The sequence below is a fragment of the Hemitrygon akajei genome, chromosome 19, assembly GCF_048418815.1.
Source record: "Hemitrygon akajei chromosome 19, sHemAka1.3, whole genome shotgun sequence".
NCBI classification, from domain to species: domain Eukaryota; kingdom Metazoa; phylum Chordata; class Chondrichthyes; order Myliobatiformes; family Dasyatidae; genus Hemitrygon; species Hemitrygon akajei.
Genome location: NC_133142.1, coordinates 68,099,306 through 68,120,367, shown reverse-complemented (window position 1 = coordinate 68,120,367; position 21,062 = coordinate 68,099,306). Strand labels below are relative to the sequence as shown.

Here is a 21,062-nt window from a genome sequence, read left to right as displayed (position 1 = left end):
TAGTCCAACCCTACCAACCCAGAATGAGTCTCATCACCTTTCTCTAAACTCTCTCCAGTGCCTTCACATCCCTCGCAGTATGGAGATCAAAATTGTTCACAGTAATCACGGTGTGGCCTCACAAATACATTATATAGCTTAAGAACGTCTGTAGACTTGAACACCACTGAGCACATTATATAGCACAACATTCTATTAGTCGTCCTGATCACTTCTGCACAACGTCTAGATGTTGATAGCGATGAGTCTATCTACCAGGACGTCCAAATCCTTCTTATGCAGTGCACTTTCTAACTCCAGATCCCACCATTGTATGTTGATAGCTAATATTTCTTAGTGATTGCACCAGCCTTCCACTGACTTTTGAAAAATGTGTGTTAGGGGCTTGTATATATAATCATAGACCTCTTTAAGGATCTTTGGATATAGGCTGTCTGGCACTGGAGATTGTATAGATTTCAGCCTTTTCAGCTGAAGCAGGACCTCATGTTCTAAGATCCCTAAGTCACTTATTTTTAAACTCTTTGCAGGCTTCCAGCCAGGTACAGGTATCGATTATAACCAATGTTTTGATCATCCCTGAAGAGGTTGCCATTGAAATGTAGGTTATAATTGATACCTGTACCCGCTGGAAGACTGAGAAGAGTTTATTTGTCATATACGCTGGGAAAGCACTACATCCTTTTTTAACCATATTTTTCTCTACACTTACTGTCTTATTGCTAACATCTTTTCTGATGAATACTTAAGCGAACTGAGAGTTAAGAGTATCTGCAATATCCTTCTCTGCATAACTTATCACCCCACTATTATAACACTTAACTTCCTCCTTCAACTTCCTTTTACTAATATTGAAAACATCTCTTGCGGTAAATCTTAGCATTATCAGGAATATCCTACTCAACAACACACACAAAATGCTGGAGGAACTCAGCAGGCCACACAGCATCTATGGAAAAAAAGGTATGTCGACATTTCAGGACCGGAGAAAAGCTGAGGAGTGGATTTGAAAGGTGGGGGGAGGGGAGGGAGAAACACCAGGTGATAGGTGAAACCGGGAGGGGGAGGGATGAATTTAAGAGCTGGGAAGTTGATTGGTGAAAGGAACAGAAGGCCAAGGAAGAAAGAAAAAGAGGTGAGGAGCACCAGAAGGGGGCGATGGGTGGGCAAGGAGATAAGGTGAGAGAGGGAAAAGGGGATGGGAAATGGAGAAGGAGGAGGGGAGGTTGGGAGATATTATCAGAAATTTGAGAAATCGATGTTCATGCCATCAGGTTGGAGGCTACCCAAACGGAATACAAGGTTTGTTCCTCCAAGCATAGCCACATCACGACAGTGGAGGAAGCCATGGAGGACATATCGGAAAGGGAATGGGAAGTGGAATTAAAATGGGTGGCCACTGGGAGATCCTGCTTGTTCTTGTGGTTGGAGCATAGATGCTCGGTGAAGCGGTCTCCCAATCTACATTGGGTCTTGTTCACATACAGGAGGCGATGCAGGGAGCACCAGACACAGTAAATGACCCTAACAGACTCACAGGTGAAATGTCACTTCACCTGGAAGGACTGTTTGTGGCCCTGAATGGTAGTGAGGGAGGAGGTGTAGGAGCAGGTGTAGCACTTGTTCCACTTGCAAGTATAAGTGTCAGGAGGGAGATCAGTGGTGAAGGATGATTGGAGAAGGGAGTGATCCATGTGGAAAGCAGAAATTGGGGAGGGAGGGAGGGAGGAGAGGGAAAGATGTGCTTGGTGGTGAGATTCCATTAGGGGTGAAAGAAGTTTCGGAGAATTACGTGCTGTATGCAGAGGTTGGTGGGATGGTAGGTGAGGACAAGAGAAACCCTATCCCTGACTGGGCAGGAGATATAATAAGAGCAGATGTGTGTAAGATGGCAGAGATACAGTTGAGGGCAGCATTGATGGTGGAGCCAGGGAAGCCCCTTTCTTTGAAAGCTGAGGATATCTCCTTTGTTCTAGAATGAAAAGCCTCATCCTGACAGCAGATGTGGCAGAGACTGAGGAATTAAGAAAAGAGGATAGTGTTTTTTTTAAACAAGTAACAGGGTGGGACATGGTGTAGTCCAGGTAGCTGTGAGAGTCTGTAGGTTTATAATGGATATAAGTGGATAAGCTGTCTCCGGAGATAGAGACAGAGAGATTGAGAAAGGGGAGGGAGTTGTCAGAAATAGATCAGGTGAATTTGAGGGCAGAGTGGAAGTTGGAGCCAAAGTGGATGAAGTCAACAAGTTCAGCACAGGTTCAGGAAGCAGCACCAATGCAGTCATCAATGTAGCATCGGGAAAGTACGGGACGGTCACCAGTGTGGGCTTGGAACATAGACTGCTCCACGTAGCATCGGGAAAGTACGAGACGGTCACCAGTGTGGGCTTGGAACATAGACTGCTCCACGTAGCATCGGGAAAGTACGGGACGGTCACCAGTGTGGGCTTGGAACATAGACTGCTCCACGTAGCATCGGGAAAGTACTGGACGGTCACCAGTGTGGGCTTGGAACATAGACTGCTCCACGTAGCATCGGGAAAGTACGGGACGGTCACCAGTGTGGGCTTGGAACATAGACTGCTCCACGTAGCATCGGGAAAGTACGGGACGGTCACCAGTGTGGGCTTGGAACATAGACTGCTCCACGTAGCATCGGGAAAGTACGGGACGGTCACCAGTGTGGGCTTGGAACATAGTGTGGTGAACTAGATATACCTGTCTGACTGCTCCTGTGGCTCCTCCCACAGACCCCCTGCTGACTGCTCCTGTGGCTCCTCCCACAGACCCCCTGCTGACTGCTCCTGTGGCTCCTCCCACAGACCCCCTGCTGACTGCTCCTGTGGCTCCTCCCACAGACCCTGCTGACTGCTCCTGTGGCTCCTCCCACAGACCCCTGTATAAAGGCGACTGTGGGCTGCTGCTCTCCCTCATTTTCCCCAGGATGTAGTGTTGTTTATTCTTCCAGTCAATAAAAGCCGATATCTCGCTTCCTAAGTCTCAGCGTGAGTTATTGATGGTGCATCACATAGACTGCTCCACATAGCATCGGGAAAGTACTGGACGGTCACCAGTGTGGGCTTGGAACATAGACTGCTCCACGTAGCATCGGGAAAGTACGGGACAGTCACCAGTGTGGGCTTGGAACATTGTCCGCTCCATGTAGCCAACAAACAGGCGGGCATAGCTGGGACCCATGTGAGTGCCCACTTCCCATTCTGATATGTCTATCCATGACCTCCTCCAATGTCGTGATGAGGCCACACTTAGGTTGTTTGGGTAGCCTCCAATCTGATGGGATGAACATCGATTTCACAAACTTCCGGTAATGCCCCCTACACACCCCAATCCATTTCCTATCCCCTTTTCCCTCTCTCACCTTATCTCCTTGCCCACCCATCGCCCCCCTCTGGTGCTCCTCCCCCCTTTTTCTTTCTTCCTTGGCCTTCTGTCCCTTTCACCAACCAACTTCCCAGCTCTTTACTTCATCACTCCCCTCCAGGTTTCACCTATCATCTGGTGTTTCTCTCTCCCCTCCCCGTACCTTTCAAATCAACCCCCTAGCCTTTTCTCTACAGTCTTGCTGAAGGGTTTCGGCCCGTAGCATCGAATGTACTTTTTTTCCCATAGATGCTGCCTGGCCTGCTGAGTACCTCCAGCATTTTGTGGGTGTTGCTCGGATTTCAAGCATCTGCAGATTTTCTCTTGTTTGTGAATATCCTACTCAAACTGCCTTTTGGCAATTCGAATTTCCCTCTTGACAATAGCTCATATTTTCATATGCCCTATGGTTAATGTCATTGCTATTTTTTTCTGTATTCCATATATAGATGTCTTTTCTTCATTAATTTTTTATGTACATCTTTATACAGAAGAGGGGAGAGGAGAGTTACCTGAAAGGAAATGTATGTTCATGCCATCAGGTTGGAGATTACCTAGACGGAATATGGAGTGTTGCTAACCCATGCTCAATTTTGTTCATTCAATGCACTCTTGTCAGCTGTTCCTTTATTATGCAGAGTTAAATGAATAAACAAATTGCATATTTTGTTTATATATAAACACTGTTTTGTTCAGGAACTGATCTCGTTATTTATAGTGAGGCTCCAGGTAAAGCTAATGCCCTCCATCTTGAAACATGGATGTATGGATGAACCAACTCTGGTTGTATATTCTTGCTATCAGACTCTTGTGATCTAATTAACTGAGGAAAACATAAAAACCTACAGCACAATACAGGCCCTGTGGCTCACAAAACTGTGCCGAACATGTCCTTACCTTAGAACTTAGGCTTACCCATAGCCCTCTATTCTTCTAAGCTCCATGTATCCATCCAGGAGTCTCTTAAAATACCCTATCGTTTCTGCCTCTACCATCATCGCTGGCAGCCTATTCCACGCCCTCACCACTCTCTGCATAAAAAACTTACCCCTGACATCTCCTCTGTACATACTTCCAAGCACCTTAAAACTGTGCCCTTTCATACTAGCCATTTCAGCCGTGGGAAAAAGCCTCTGACTATCTACAAGATCAATGCCTCTCATTATCTTGTACACCTCTATCTGGTCACCTCTCATCCTCCATTGCTCCAAGGAGAAAAGGCCACATTCCCTCAACATATTCTCATAAGGCATGCTCCCCAATCCAGGCAACATCCTTGTAGGTCTCCTCTGCACCCTTTCTATGGCTTCCACGTCCTTCCTGTAGTGAAGCGACCAGAATTGAACATAGTACTCCAAGTGGGGTCTGATCAGGGTCCTAGATAGCTGCAACATTACCTCTCGGCTACTAAACTCAATCCCACGATTGATTAAGGCCAATGCACTGTATGCCTTCTTAACCACACAGTCAACCTGCATAGCAGCTTTGAGTGTCCTATGGACTTGGACCCCAAGATCCCTCTGATCCTCCATACTGCCAGGAGTCTTGCCATTAATGCTATATTCTGTCATTATATTTGACCTATCAAAATGAACCACCTCACACTTATCTGGGTTGAACTCCATCTGCCACTTCTCAAACCAGTTTTGCATCCTATCAATGTCCTGCTGTAACCTCTGACAGCCCTCCACACTATCCACAACACCTCCAACCTTTGTGTTATCAGCAAATTTACTAACCCATGTGACAGAGAAAACCTTAGGTTGCTTGAGGTTAACATATTGTAAATGCTTTCAACTGCCAGCAACTAACCAGCAATTGAAGAGTTTTGGCTATAGGTTGTGGAAGTTAACAAATTTCATGACACATGCCAGTGATAATAAATCTGATTCTGATTCTGAAAATTTAGTTGCTCCTTACCTCAAAGGGTTCAGTCGTATTATCTGAAACCGTACCATAGGCGCCGTACAGTGGATTTGGTACTGAGACCAGAGCAGGATTATCCTCTGGTTTAAGGCCCACATTGTCGTCATCATCATCAGCCTAGTAATGGGCACAAATTATAACTCAGTCTTTTCCTTTGTCTTTAATGCATTTAGGCATAGATGAGGCTCTAAATGCCCAACCATTAATTTTTGAGTTTCTGAAAAATCAAACACCTATCACTGTTTTGATTGTTAGTGTAAGCTATTTAAGAATTTGTATCATATCCATCAAGGAGTGTGGGCCTTCACCTGCTGAATGGGTTCAAGTTCAAGATTATTGTCATTCAACTATATACACATATACGACCAACCAAAACAATGTTCATCCGGACCAAGGCGCACCACACAGTACGTATTTTCCATCCCTAATTGTCATGATGCTGCCTTGAAGTGCAGCAGTTCATCTAAATGGAGGTGTTCTCACAGGACTGTTGAAAAGAGAGATCTAGCAATAATGTGGATCAGCAATACACTTCCAAATCAAGATTGCTTGTGACTTGGAGAGGACCCTTAGAAACTTACGCCATGTAAGAGGCGGAAGAATGAAATATGATGAAAATGTGGCTTTAGCAGTGGTGTAGGAACAAGGCTTTCAGATTCCTGGGGCATTGGAATTGGTTCTGGGGAAAATGGGGTAAGTACAAACCAAATGGTCTGCATTCCAGCAGGACCAGGAAAAGACAGGTAGGTGGAGCTGAGTCTACAGCTAGATCAACTGTGATCAAAGAGAATGGTGGAGCAGGCTCAATAGGTCAGATGAACAACCACTGCTCCTACTTCTTATATCAGTAAGGTTTTCAGTCTTATCTCTGAGAGTATTGCTTTGGGTTAACATACCTTACAGTGCCTTGAAAAAGTATTTAGCCCCCAACCCTTTGTTCACATAAATGAGTATTACAATCAGGGATTTTGATCAATTTAACTGAAAATTTTTATTTGGGAATCACGTGCCTCTTCTCCCCACAGTAGAGACCAAAAACAGTTAAAATTGTAAAGCATGAAAAACTAAAAATTCAAAAACAGAAATCTCAGCAGTTCAAAAATCTTCATCCCCTTTTGCTCAGTACTTAGTTGAATCACCTCTTGCAACCATTACAACCAGTAGTCTATTTGGATAAGTCTCTATTAGTTTTACACAAAGTGATTGAGCAAGATTTGTCCAATCCTCTTTTCAAAATTGCTCAAGCTGTGCCAAGTTAATTAGGGACTGGCAGAGGAGAGCAACCTAAAGGTCTTCTCTGAGATGTTATGGTCAGGGCTCAGACCGGGCCACTCAAGGACATCAATTTTCTTCATTTGAAGCCACTCCATGGTTGCTCTGGCAGTGTGCTTTGGGTTGTTGTTCTGCTGAAAGACAAACTTCCTCCCCAGATTAAGCTTTCTGACAAAGGCTAGCAGGATTTTTAATGCAGGATCTCTCTGTATTTAAAAGCATTCATACTCCCATCAATCCTGGCCAGAATACCAGATGAAAAGTATCCCATAGCATGATGCTACCTCCACCATACTTTACAGTATGAATTGAGTTACCTGACTGATGTGCAGTTTTAGATTTACATCATACGTACCACTTAGTATTGAGACCAAAAAGTTGCACTTTAGTCTCATCTGACCAAAAGACATTATTCCATATCTTTACAGTGTCTTCTAAGTGACACTTCACAAAGTTTTGATGGACAAGGATATGATTTTTTTTAAGCCTGGTCTTCTTCCTTGCTACTCTTCCATAAGACATAAAAACAGAATTAGCCCATTTGCCTCATCGAGTCTGCTCCGCTATTCAATCACACCTAATCCTTTCCCCCTCCTTAGCCCCACTCCCCGGCCTTCCCCCATAACCTTTGAGCCTTGTCCAATCAAGAATCTGTCAAGCTCTGCCTTAAATACACCCTATGACCTGGCCTTTACAGCTGCCAATGATAATAAATTCCACAAATTCACTACCCTCTGGCTAAAGAAATTTCTCCACATCTCTTTTAAATTATGCCTCTCTATCCTGAGGCTGTGCCCTCTTGTCCTAGACTCCCCCACCATGGGAATCAACCTTTCCACATCTACTCTGTCTAGGGCTTTCAACATTTGAAAGATTTCAGTGAGATCCCACCTCATCCTTCTAATTCCAGTGAGTACACACCCAGCGCCATCAAACGTTCCTTGTATGATAAACCTTTCATTCCCCACATCATCCTTGTGAACCTCCACTGGACCCCCTCCAATGCCAGCACTTCTTTTCTTAGATGAGGAGCCCAAAGCTGTTCACAATACTCAAGGTGATGCTTCACCAGTGTGTTATAAAGCCTCAGCATCACATCCCTGCTCCTGTATTCTTGAAATGAATGCTAACATTGCATTTACCTTCCTTACCATTGATTCTACCAGCAAGTTAACTTCAGGATTTTCTGCACAAGGATTCCCAAGTCCCTATGCATCTCAGATTTTTGGACTTCCTCCCATTTAGAAAATATTTTGCACATTTATTTCTACTACTAAAGTGCATGACAATGCATTTTCCAACGTTGTATTTCATTTGTCATTTTCTTGCCCATTCTCCTAATCTAGGTCCTCCTGCAGCCTACCTGTTTCCTCAACACTACCTGCCTCTCCACCAAACTTCATATCATCTGTGAATTTGGCAACAAAGCCATTATCTAAATCATTGATATACAGCATAAAAAGAATATCTTTTTGTGCAAGGCCTTAGAAATTGTAGAGTCATGAACTTCCTCTCCAGTTGCAGCCACTGACTTTTGCTGCTCATTCAGAGTGACTGTTGGTGTCACGGTAGCCTCTCGTACAAATGCCATTCTTCTCCAGTGACTCAGTTTAGAGGGGCAGCCTGACCTAGGCAGTGTGGCTATGCTTTCATCTTTCTTGCACTTCTTCATGATAAACTGCACTGAGCTCTGAGGGACGTTCAGTGCCTTTGAGACGGTCTTTTACCCTTCCCCAGGTTTGTGCCTTGCTATTATCATTTCCCTGACTTGTCCAGAATGTTCTGTCTTTATTTTGGTTTGGTCCGTTGAACATCTAACATACTGTTGGACCTTACAGAGACAGGGGATATTTATTCTTATGAATTCAGTGAAAACAGGCAATCCTCCAAACTTCTACATCAACAACTTGGGTGAGACGGTAAGGTTGGGAAGTTAGTGTAGTAGTTACAACAGGGATGAGTACTTTTTCAGCCTCTCAATTTGTTTCTAGTAATTTGTTGACAGGTTTTAAATTTTTCATTTGATTTGACATGATGCATTATGTTATGTAGATTTGCTCAAAAATCCTACTTTAATATATTTTAAATTTAGAAAATGAGACAGTGAAATGTGAAAATAGTTGTAGGGGTTGAATACTTTTTCAAGGCACTGTATAACTCACACAACACAAAGTTTTTAAACCACAAATAATTCGACAAATAATAAAATATTCCAGAGACTGATATTTAGCATCAGTTACATTTACAACACAAGATAAAAAGTATTACACCATTGGTGTTTCATATGTGACCAGACCTGGGTGGTAGCAGCTTAACTCCAAATCAGCAAGGGTAAGGTTAGGGAATCTGGAAATATAAGCTGGAATATTTCTGAGGAAAACAATTTACAGTATTGCAACTCACCAGTTCAAAAGCTATCTTTTGACTTACGTGATTTCACAGTTAATAAACCTTAAAACAGGATTCAACTTTTGTGGGAAAAACATTAAGTTTTATTATATAATTAGGAATATCAGGATTTGCTGAAGCAAGAAATTAATAAGGAATGGTACCAATTCCAGAATTACACAGTAGAGTAGCTATAGGGGCTGTTCTAAACTAGAACAATTGTAATTTTATTTAGCAATTCAGGCTACTGGAAAACATAGCATGAAAGAAAGTAATGTACCTTGAAGTACTGAAAACGGAAACCCTCATTCCTGCGACGAAACCAAACTATGACCCCAGCAGCAACGCCTATCAAACATATCAGGCCCAGTGCTGTACCAAGGGCAATATGGGATGATGTTGAAGACTCTATAACCTAATGAAACAAGTGGATTTGGAATTAACAATATTCATGAAATTATTTTATTTTAGAAATACAGCGCAGAATTGGTCCTTTGAGCTACACTGCCCACTGATTTAACCCTTAGCTTAATCATGGGTCAATTTACAATGGCCAATTAACCTACTAACTGGTACATCTTTGGTCTGTGGGAGAAAACCAGAGGAAACCCACATATTTCATGGGGTGGACATACAAACCTCTTACAGAGGACGCCAGGATTGAACTTCCAACTAATGCCCTGAGCTGTAATAGTATCTCACTAACCACTATGCTACCATAATGCACTATTACTGGATAATATTTATACAGTATAATTCTTGTAAAAAAAAATCATTAGCATTCAAAAGTACAGTTATACATCCTGAAATATCAATCGAATAGTCTTCACTGAGACTTTGACAAAGACTTAATCCCAAATTAATAAAACTAAGTAGAAAGCTAACTATAAATCCAAATAAAAAATGGAAATCAAGTGATACTGATCTCATAGCTGATCTGTTTGAGATAGAGGACCATCCAGTAAACTCTGCGACAACTTGTCCCTATTCAAATACATCATTGGCAGCCAAGTGACATTAAAGAATTGTTACAGGCAGTGTACTGTAACCTTGAATTATAAGCATAAAGATTATATCAAATGCATGAAGCCAAAGCTGGCATGTCAAGCTTTATAAAATAACTGAAGAAACTAAAATGCATATATATGAAGGACAAATAGTTTGATAAGTTGTGGCAAAGCATACCATTAAGCTTTACTTAAACCTCATGTTGCCTCATGTCTTTCTCTGAGGAAGTCATTCTGAATCAAAATTAACTTATTTTCTCTCCAGTTTTATGGTTAAAGAGGTCAGAGTGGAAGGTGATGCTCTCCTTCCATTAAATATGCAGGGTCTCCGTGTTCCTACTGCATGGCATTGGTCTTTGATACCACTGTCAAACTCATGAACCAGAAATTCTTGGGTTTCAATAGTATGTGTCATTTCTTCAAGATGGTTTTGTATCTTTTCATATCCTTGAATCTTTCCCTCCCTCTATCTGGTAATCTCTTCCTAAAGCTTGGAATGGAATGGAATGACAGCTTCTATTCCAAGTCGAACAAGTGAGTGAAACAGTTTACCACCTCAGTATTAGATGTTGGACTGGGAGAGGACACTGGTTTGTTCTCACAATAAATTTGCAGGATTTTGCATTGACGACATTGTGATATTTTTCCAGAATATTTCAACAGGCAAGGGACACAGCTACCTCATGGATGAGGAATTGTCTTCTTTAATGTAGGTTTTGGCTTTCAAATGCCCTGTTTCTCAATTGGCTAAATGCTCTGTCAGGGTATTGCAGTCAGTGGTGCATTTAATCATTGTTATTTGCCTTTGTTCAAGATTCATGAGCAGTTGTCCATGTTTTCCAGAGTCTTGCAGCAAACCTTCATTGTTGAGGACAATGTGGGAGAGGACGTCGGTGTTGTGGATGTTGAATCTAAAGCTAATTGAATGCTCTGTGGAAGCATCAACGATGTCACAGAGCTCAGGTGATCATTTTCTCACCTGAGCTCAAATACAGAGGTTTACGTAACTTTGCTTCTGGAGTGTAGTTAACAAATTACTATTCATTCTGAAGAATAGCTCCACTTCAACAGGAAGTTTGTTTGAAGGAGCATTTAATCACCAGTTAAGACAGGATTACCTTCACCAAAGGCTCATATATCATCAAAGTATACAACTCTGAAATTCTTCTCCAGATAGCCATGAAACCAAGAAAGAAAAAAATGGAAGCAGAATCATCAACCCCCAAATCCCTCCTCCAATGAACAAAAATGAAACAGCCATATCAACCCCAAAGTTACCCTCCCCCACACAAAAAACAAGAAAGATTGGGCAAGAAACTGAATATAAAAAAGCTGTAAGATTGAAACCAAAACATTTGCATCTGATGCCAAATGTTAGTAAGAATTTTATGACCTATTGCCTCACACCTGCAAAGGATCAGTTACTTTAGGCTGGACATACAGAAGTATCTCAATCACATTCCTTTGAATGCTCCTAATTATAGTGAAACACTTACTGGACGTGGAGTTGTTAAAGGTCCTTTTATAACATGGATAATTCCATTGGTGGCAATTATATCCCATTTCAAAATAGGAATGCCATTCACCAACTTTGAAACCTATCATTATAAAAGATGAGTTAGTTCAGATAAAAAAAACTTCCAACTCCTATTTAAACAACAAAATTTATAGACTATACTATCCGCTGTCTCCCATTTGATCTATGGAGAAAAAATACAAGATTAACTTTTGACTTGACTTAAAAATAATACAATATAATTTCTATATTTCTAAAATGCTATATTACTAAAAAGCTGTAGATTTAATACCTAGATAGAAATAATGGTTATAATGCACTTAAATCCAGATAGGTAACCACTCCATCAGATGATCAATTTTAAAATGTTAACTTTATGAGAAACACGTGAAAACCAGCAGATGCCGGGGACGCAGAGCCACACACACAAAATGCTGGAGGATCTCAGCAGGTCAGGCAACACCTGTGGAGAGGAATAAAGAGTTGATGTTTTGTGCTGAGAACCTTAATCAAGATTGGTAGCGGTATATGACAGATACCTTATTCAACTGGGGGGAGGGGTCAATAACTGCACGTCATCTTTTAATTAAAATTCTCTATAGAGAAGTGACAATTTCTCACAAAGTAAACTCATTGAGCACAATCTGCTCTTTATAACCACTTTACTTATCAGATTCTTGACCAGTTCCAAGGAACAATCTTCAAACAGAAATATAGAGATAAGAATTTAACATGGAAACAAAACTGAAAAGAAAGGTTGTGTAAACAGGGCTGAAGGTGTTATATTTGAACACATACAGTACGCAAGCTAAGGTAGATGTTCTTGAGGTACGGTTAGAAATTGACAAGACAGGCAGGAGGGTGGCTTTGCTGTTTAAAAAATGAAATCACATCCTTAAAAATAAGGGATATAAGATCAGAGGATATGGCTAAAGTTAAGAAAATGCAAGGGTAAAAAGAACCTGATAGGAATTATATACAGGCTTCAAAACAGTAGCCAGGATGTGGAGTACAAACTACAATGGAAGATAGAAAAGGCATGTGAAAGGGTCAGTGTTACAATGGCCATGGGGGATTTCAGTACGCAGTAGACTGGGAAAGAATGGATACAATGGCAACAAGATGGCTTTTTGGAACTTGTGGTTAAGCCCAGCAGGGGAAAAGGCAGTTCTGGATTGGGTGCTGAATAATGAACCAGATTTGATAAGGAGCTTAAGCTAAAGGAGGCAGTGATCATAATTTGATAGAATTCTCCCTGCAGTTTGAGAGGGAGAAACTAAAATCGGATGTATCAGTATTTCAGTTGAATAAGGCAGCTACAGGGAAATGAGAGAGGAGTTGCATAAGAAGCACACACTGAGTGCGGGAGGAACTCTGTAGGCCAGGCATCGATGGATGGACCATAGTCGACATTTTGGCCTGAGACCCTTCATCAGTACTGGAGAAAAAAGATGAGGAGTCAAAGTTGGCGGAGGGGAGGGAGAAACACAAGATGATAGGTGAAACTGGTGGGGAGGGGAGAGTGGTGAAGTGAAGAGCTGGGAGGTTGATTGGTGAAAGGGATGCAGGGCCGGAGAAGGGGGCACCTGACCGGCTGGAGGACAGATGGCCATGGAAGGTGATGGTCAGGGAAGGAGATAAAGTGAGCGAGGGTAAAGGGAATGGGGAATGGTGAAGGGGGGAGCATTATCAGAAGTTAAAGAAATCAATATTCATGCCATCAGGTTGGAGGTTACCTAGGTGGAATACAAGGAGTTGTTCCTCCAACCTGAAGGAGGCCATGAACCGACATGTCGGAATAGAAACATAGAAAACCTACAGCACAATACTGGCCCTTCGGCCCACAATGCTGTGCCAAACATGTCCTTACCTTAGCAATTACCTAGGGTTACCCATAGCCCTCTATTTTTCTGAGCTCCATGTACCTATCCAGGAGTCTCTTAAAAGACCCTGTCGTATCCACCTCCACCACCGTTACTGGCAGCCCATTCCACGCACTCACAACACCCTCTGACATCTCCTCTGAACCTACTTCCAAGCACCTTAAATCTGTGCCCTCTCCTGTTAGCCCTTTCAGCCCTGGGAAAAAGCCTCTGACTATCTACACGATCAATGCCTCTCATCATCTTATACACCCCTATCAGGTCACCTCCCATCCTCCGTCACTCCAAGGAGAAAAGGCTGAGTTCACTCAACCTATTCTCATAAGACATGCTCCCCAATCCAGGCAACATCCATGTAAATCTCCTCTGCACCCTTTCTATAGTTTCCACGTCCTTCCTGTAGAGAGGTGACCAGAACTGAGCACAGTACTCCAAGTGAAGTCTGACCAGGGCCCTATATAGCTGCAACATTACCTCTCAGCTCTTAAACTCAATCCAACGATTGAAGAAAGCCAATGCACCATATGCCTTTTTAACCACAGAGTCAACCTGCATAGCAGCCTTGAGTGTCCGATGGACTCGGACACCAAGATCCCTCTGATCCAACCTGCCAAGAGTCTTACCATTAATACCATATCCTGCCATTATATTTGACCTTCCAAAATGAACCACCCCACACCTATCTGGGTTGAACTCTATCTGCCACTTCTCAGCCCAGTTTTGCATCCTATCAATGTCCCGCTGTAAACTCTGACAGCCCTCCACATTATTCACAACACCTCCAACCTTTGTGTCATCAGCAGATTTACTAACCCATCCATCCATTTCCTCATCCAGGTCATTTATAAAAATCACAAAGAGTAAGGGTCCCAGAACAGATCCCTGAGGCACTCCACTGGTGACCGACCTCCATGCAGAATATGACCCATCTACAACCACTCTTTGCTTTCTGTGTACAAGCCAGTTCTGGATCTATAAAGCAAGGTCCCCTGGGATCCCATGCCTCCTTACTTTCTCAATAAGCCTTGCTTGGGGTACCTTATCAAATGCCTTGCTGAAATCCATATACACTACATCTACTGCTCTACCTTCATCAATGTGTTTAGTCACATCCTCAAGGAATTCAATCAGGCTCATAAGGCACAACTTGCACTTGACAAAGCTATGCTGACTATTCTTAATCATATTATGCCTCTCCAAATGTTCATAAATCCTGCTTCTCAGGATCTTCTCCATCAACTTAGTAGCCACTGAAGTAAGACTGGTCTGTAATTTCCTGGGCTATCTCTACTCCCTTTCTTAATAAAGGAATAGCATCTGCAACCATCCAATCCTCCGGAACATCTCCCGTCCTCATTGATGATGCAAAGATTATTGCCAGAGGCTCAGCAATCTCCTCACTCACTTCCCATAGTAACCTGGAGTATATTTCATCCGGTCCCAGTGACTTATCCAACTTGATGCTTTCCAAAAGCTCCAGCACATCCCCCTTCTTAATGTCTATAAGCTCAAGCTTTCAGTCCACTGTAAGTCATCCCTATAATTGCCAAGGTCCTTTTCTGTAGTGAATACTGAAGGAAAGTATTCCGCTATCTCCTCCGGTTCCATACACACTTTTCCACTGTCACACTTGATTGGTCCTATTCTCTCACATCTTATCCTCTTGCTCTTCACATACTTGTAGAATGCCTTGGGGTTTTTCTTAATCCTGTCCACCAAGGCCTGATGGCCCCTTCTGGCTCTCCTAATTTCATTTTTAAGCTCCTTCCTGTTAGCCTTATAGTTTTCTAGATCTCTATCATTACCTAGTGTTTTGAACCTTTTGTAAGCTTCTCTTTTCTTCTTGACTAGATTTTCAACAGCCTTTGTACACCACGGTTCCTGTACCCTACCATCCTTCCCCTGTCTCATTGGAATGTACCTACGCAGACCTCCATTCAAATATCCCCTAAACATTTGCCACATTTCTGCCGTACATTTCCCTGAGAACATCTGTTCCCAGTTTATGTTTCCAAGTTCCTCCTTGATAGCTTCATATTTCCCTTTACTCAAACTAAATTCTTTCCTAACTTGTCTGTTCCTATCCCTCTCCAATGCTATGGTAAAGGAGATTGAATTATGATCACTATCTGTCCACTGAGAGACCTGGCAGCTGATCAGGTTCATTTTTCAATACTAGATCTAGTACAGCCTTTCCTCGTGTAGGCTTATCTACATACTGTGACAGAAAACCTTCCTGAACACACCTAACAAACTCCACTTCATCTAAACCCCTCGCTCTAGGGAGATGCCAATCAATTTTGGGGAAATTAAAATCCCCATCAGGACAGCCCTATTATTACTGCACCAGAATGGGAATGGGAAGTGGAATTAAATTGAGTGGCCACTGGGAGATCCTGCTTTCTCTGGTGGATAGAGGTGAAGCTGTCTCCCAATCTACGTTGGGTCTCACCGATATACAGGAGGCTGCAACGGATACTGTAGATGACCCCAACAGACGTCCCATTCCTATTCTGTCTTGTCAGTCTATGGCCTCCTCTACTGTCGCAACGAGACCACACTCGGATTAGAGGATATCCTTATATTCCATCTGGATAGCCTCCAACCTGATGGCATGAATATTGATTTCTTGAACTTCCGGTAATGTTCCCCACTCATCCCTCTTTCACCACCTCCCATTCCTTCAACCTTATCTCCTTACCTGCCCATCAGCTCCTTCTGGCCCTCCTCCAACTTTTCTCTCTTCCATGGCCTTCTGTCCTCTCCTATCAGACTCCCCCTTCTCCAGCCCTGTATCGTTTTCACCAGTCAAATTCCCAGCTCTTTACTTCACCCCTCCCCACCTTCCCAGTTCCACCTATCACCTTGAGTTTCCTCCTCCCTCACCCACCTTCTAACTCTGACTCATCATTTTTTTCTCCAGTCCTGCTGACATCTTGGCCCAAAATGTCGACTATACTCTTTTCCATAAGTGATGCCTGGCCTGCTGAGTTCCTCCAGCATTTTTTGTGTGTTGCTCAGATTTTCAGCATCTGTAGATTTTCTTGTGATTGTCAGGAGCTGCTGGAAAATGACTGGAAGGGGACACCACCAGAGATGAGCATAGAGCAGCAATAGCTGGAGTTCTGGAAGAACTTTGGAAGAAGCAGGATTGTTTCGTCCCAAAGAAGAAGCAGTATTATAAAGGGCAGACGAAGGGTGGCCAACAAAGGAAGTCAAGGGCAACATGACAAAAATTAGTGGGAAGCTGGAGGATTAAGAAGCTTTTAAAAACCATCAGAAGGCAACTAAAAAAAAGCAATAAGGAGAGAAAAATGAAATATGACGGTAAGCTAGTCAATAATTTACAGTAAAAAAAGATATCAAAATTTTTTTCAAATACATTAAGAGTAAAATAGAGGCAAGAGCTGATATTGGACTGCTGGAAAATGACATGGGAGAGTTAGTAGTGGGGAAGAAAGAAATTACAGATGAACTGAGTAAGATTTTCACCAGTCTTCACTGGAAGACACTGGCAGCAAGCCAGAAATTAGAATATGGCAAGGAGCAGAAATGACAGTAGTCACTTTTACTACAGAGAAGGGAAGCTGAAAGGTCTAAAAGCAGATGAGTCACATAAACTACAGTCCAGGATTCTGAAATAAGTAGTTGAAGAGGCTGTGGAGGCATTACTCATGATCCTTCAAGAATTACAAGATTCTGAAATGGTTCTGTGGGGCTGGAAAATTGTAAATGTCATTCCAGTCTTTAAGAAGGGAGGGTGGCAAAAGACAGGAAGCTATAGGCTAGTTAGCCTGACTTCAGTGATTGGGAAGATGTTAGGAAGTGCATTATTAAGGATGAGTTTTTGAAGCACTTGCAAGCACACCATAAAATAGGTCAAAGACAACAAGGATTCCTTAAAGGGAAAACTTGCCTGACAAATCTGTTGGGATTCTTTGTGGAAAAAAAAATAGGAAGGGCAGACAAAGGAGAGTCAGTAGATGTTGTTCACTTAGATGGTTAGAAGACCTTTGACAAGGTGCCACACATGAGGCTCATAAACAAGATAAGAACCCATTGGATCACCTGAAAAATACGAGCATGGACAAAAAGACTGGCTGGCTGGCAGAAGGTAAAGAGAAAGGCATTTTTTGTTTGGCTGCAGGTGACCAGTGTTTAGTCTGCTAGTTTTCACATTACATATATATATATGTTAATAATCTGGATGACAGAATTGATGACTTTGTGGCCAAGTTTGCAGACAATATGAAGAAATGTGGATGGCCAGGTAGTGTCGAGGTTACAGGGAGTCTGCGGAAGTACATAGACAGATTGGGAGAATAGGCTAAGAAGTGGCAGATGTAATATAATGTAGGGAAGTCTATGGTCATGCACTTTGGTAGAAGGAATAAAGGCATAGACTACTGTCTAAACAGGGAGAAAATTCAGAGGGGCAATGGAACTTGGGAATCCTGGCACAGGATTTCCTTAAGGTTAACTTGCAGGTTGAGTTGGTAGTGAGGAAAGCAAATGAAATGCTAACATTCATTTCAGGAGGACTAGAATATAAAAACAATGCCACTTTTGGAGTATTGTAAACAGTCTTAGCTCCCATATCTAAGAAAGGAGAGGGTCCAGAGGAGGTTTATGAGAATGATCCTAGAAATGGAAGTAAGAGTGCTTTATGGTTCTGAGCCTGTACTCATTGGAGTTTAGACAAATGAAGTGGGAATCTCATCAAAAAACCAAATATTGAAAGGCCTAAGTAGAGTAGGCATGGAGAGGATGGTTCCAATAGTGGGAGATTTTTGGACAACAGGGCACAACCTCAGTATAGAGGACTCCCTTTAGAACAGATGAAGAGGAATTATCTTAGCCAGAGGGTGGTGAATCTGAATCCATTGCCACAGATGACTGTTGAGGCCAAGTCATTTCAGATATTTAAAGCGGTTGATGGCTACCTAATTAGTAAGCACATCAAAGGTTATGGGTTTGAGAGGGAAAATAAATCAGACATGATAGAATGGTGGAGCAGACTCTGTTGGCCACAAGGCCTAATTCTGGTCCTATGTCTTATGATCTTAACTGTATCTATTTACACAGATGCTACTAGACCTGCTGAGATTTTCCAACATTTTCTCTTTTGAATTGAATTGATTGAAATGACTTTATTACTTACATCCCTCAAATACATGAGAAGTAAAAATCTTTGTTACATCTCCATCTAAACGTGCAATTTATAGTAATTTATAATAAATAATGTGCAACAGAACAGTCAATAGAACACAGAAATGCAGTTGCATCAGCATGAATTAAGCAGTCTGATGGCCTGGCGGAAGAAGCTGAACCGGAGCCTGTTGGTCCTGGAGCTTCGGTACTGCTTCCCGGATGGTAGCAGCTGGAACAGTTTGTGGTTGGGGTAACTTGGGTCCCCAATGATCCTTCGGGCCCTTTTTATACACCTGTTTTTGTAAATGTCCTGAATAGTGGGAAGTTCACATCCACAGATGCACTGGGCTATCCACACCACTCTCTGAAGAGTCCTGCAATTGAGGAAAGTACAGTTCCCATACAAGGCAGTGATGCAGCCAGTCAGGATGCTCTGAATTGTGTCCCTATAGAAACTTCTAGGATTTGGGGGCCCATACCAAACTTCTTCAACTGTCTGAGGTGAAAGAGGCACTGTTGTGCCTTTTTCACCACTCAGCTGGTATGAACAGACTACATGAGTTCCTCAGTGATGTGTATGCCGAGGAACTTTAAAGTGTTCACCCTCTCAACCCCAGATCCATTGATGTCAATAGGGGTTAGCCTGTCTCTATTCCTCCTGTAGTCCACAACCAGCTCCTTTGTTTTTGAGACATTGAGGGAAAGGTTGTTTTCTTGATACCACTGTATCAGGGTGATGACTTTTTCTCTGTAGACTGCCTTGTTATTATTTGAGATTAGGCCAATCAGTGTAGTGTCATCAGCAAATTTAATTAGCAGATTGGAGCTGTGGGTGGCGACACAGTCATGGGTATACAGAGAGTGAAGGAGGTGAATTTGTGGAATTTGTTGCCACATGCAGCTGTGGAGGCCAGGTCATTGGGTGTATTTAAGGCAGAGGTTGATAGATTCTTGATTGGATATAGCATCAAAGGTTACAAGGAGAAGGCCGGGAACTGGTGTTGAGGAGGAGACAGGAAAAAAGGAACAACCATGATTGAATGGCAGAGCAGACTCGAGGGGCCAAATGGCCTAATTCTACTTCTATGTCTTATGGTGTTATGGCTTAGGACACAACTCTGAGGGGCTCCTGTGTGGAGCGTCAGAGGGGCAGAGGTGAGGGAGCCCACTCTTACCACCTGCTGGCAATCTGACAGGAAGTCCAGGATCCAGCTACACAAGGCAAGGTGAAGGCCGAGGTCTCTGAGCTTCCTGTCGATCCTGGGGGTAATTATGGTGTTGAATGCTGAACTGTAGTCCAAGAACAGCATTCTCACAATAAGCATCCCTCTTCTTCAGATGTGTATTATTTGCTGGACAGTTCACAACCGAGATGCAATTGTGTATTAGCATTGCCTCAAGATTTCTTTCAAGCAGTGGATACTAAATATCGTGAGATTCCTGTTTACACTGAAGTTCCAGAATTTCCTCATTACATCTCAGATATCCTGTATTTTTAATTCTTGACTGGCCTCTTCTTCCACTATTTATTTTTGGGATGACAGGTTGTTGTGTAAAAGGCCTGTACAGTTTCAGCATTAGGAGAGTGAGATGTGATCTCTATTGAAACGTTTCTATGGGACTTCACAAGGAAAATGCATATTTGATGTGTAACACGCTGTAAAGTTTCACTGCTAATGTAATGGCCTCTGTAATGTTCCACTGCTGAGTTAATGGTTTCTCTGTAGCAGCAATGTTTGGGTTATGACTAGAGATAACGGGGCATGCTAGCCAATGAGCGGGATGTTGTTCTTTCTTGTGTGTCTGGGAGCAGGGAATTAGCGGTCTTTGTCGAGGGGTGATGAAGAGAGAGGATGCGAATGGAGAGAGTTGCTAGACTGCCAGACGGAGTGGACTGAGAGTCCAAGGGTCAGCTACACTAAGAGGAGCACAATGGGAACAAATGGACAAACCGTAAGCTCCAACATTTGCACATTAGACTGTTTCATGAGAATGGGCCCTTTTCTATGTTTGTTTCTTTACTAACCATATAGTCAAATTAAGAATTATAAAGCTCAATCGTTTAATTGCATATTGTGTACTGTTTGTTATTTCATGGTACTGATTAGTAACAGGGCCCACATCGCGCAGCATCCACCCAAACAAGATTAGTTTGGCCGGTCCGGGGGCTATCACCCCTAGATTAAGCTATTTGCACTAAGGGTTAGTTAGAAACTTAAAATAAAAGGTTAGCCATGCAGGACAAGAAGAAATTGCTTCTCTCAGACAGCTAATCTGAATTTACTACCCAAAAGGGCTGTTGAGGCTTAATCACTGAATATATTCAAGAAAATTAAATAGATTTTTTTTACATCAAAGGACATGGGGCTAGTGTGGCATGGAGTATTGGTTAATAAGGTCAGCCATGGAATTATGAGGAGCAAAGAAAGCACGAGGGATTGAGTGGTCTATTTGGCCACCTCACATGTAGCTGAGATGTATATTTCCTGGGGTAACTAGTCATCTCCCCATCTTTCTCTTTCTGTCTCCCTCCTTCTTC

General features: G+C 42.5%; 1 protein-coding gene across 2 annotated transcripts in view; it reads right to left on the bottom strand.

Moving 5' to 3' along the window:
- stab1 (stabilin 1) overlaps positions 1-21,062 on the bottom strand; it is a 347,363-nt gene that overhangs the window by 1,433 nt on the left and 324,868 nt on the right. For both annotated transcript variants that reach the window (XM_073072696.1, XM_073072697.1), the window contains 3 exons: positions 11,470-11,571; positions 9,247-9,381; positions 5,301-5,423 (listed from right to left, as the gene is read on the bottom strand). In XM_073072696.1, coding sequence (XP_072928797.1) covers positions 5,301-5,423; positions 9,247-9,381; positions 11,470-11,571 — 360 coding nt within the window. The remainder of the gene's footprint in view (positions 1-5,300; positions 5,424-9,246; positions 9,382-11,469; positions 11,572-21,062) is intronic.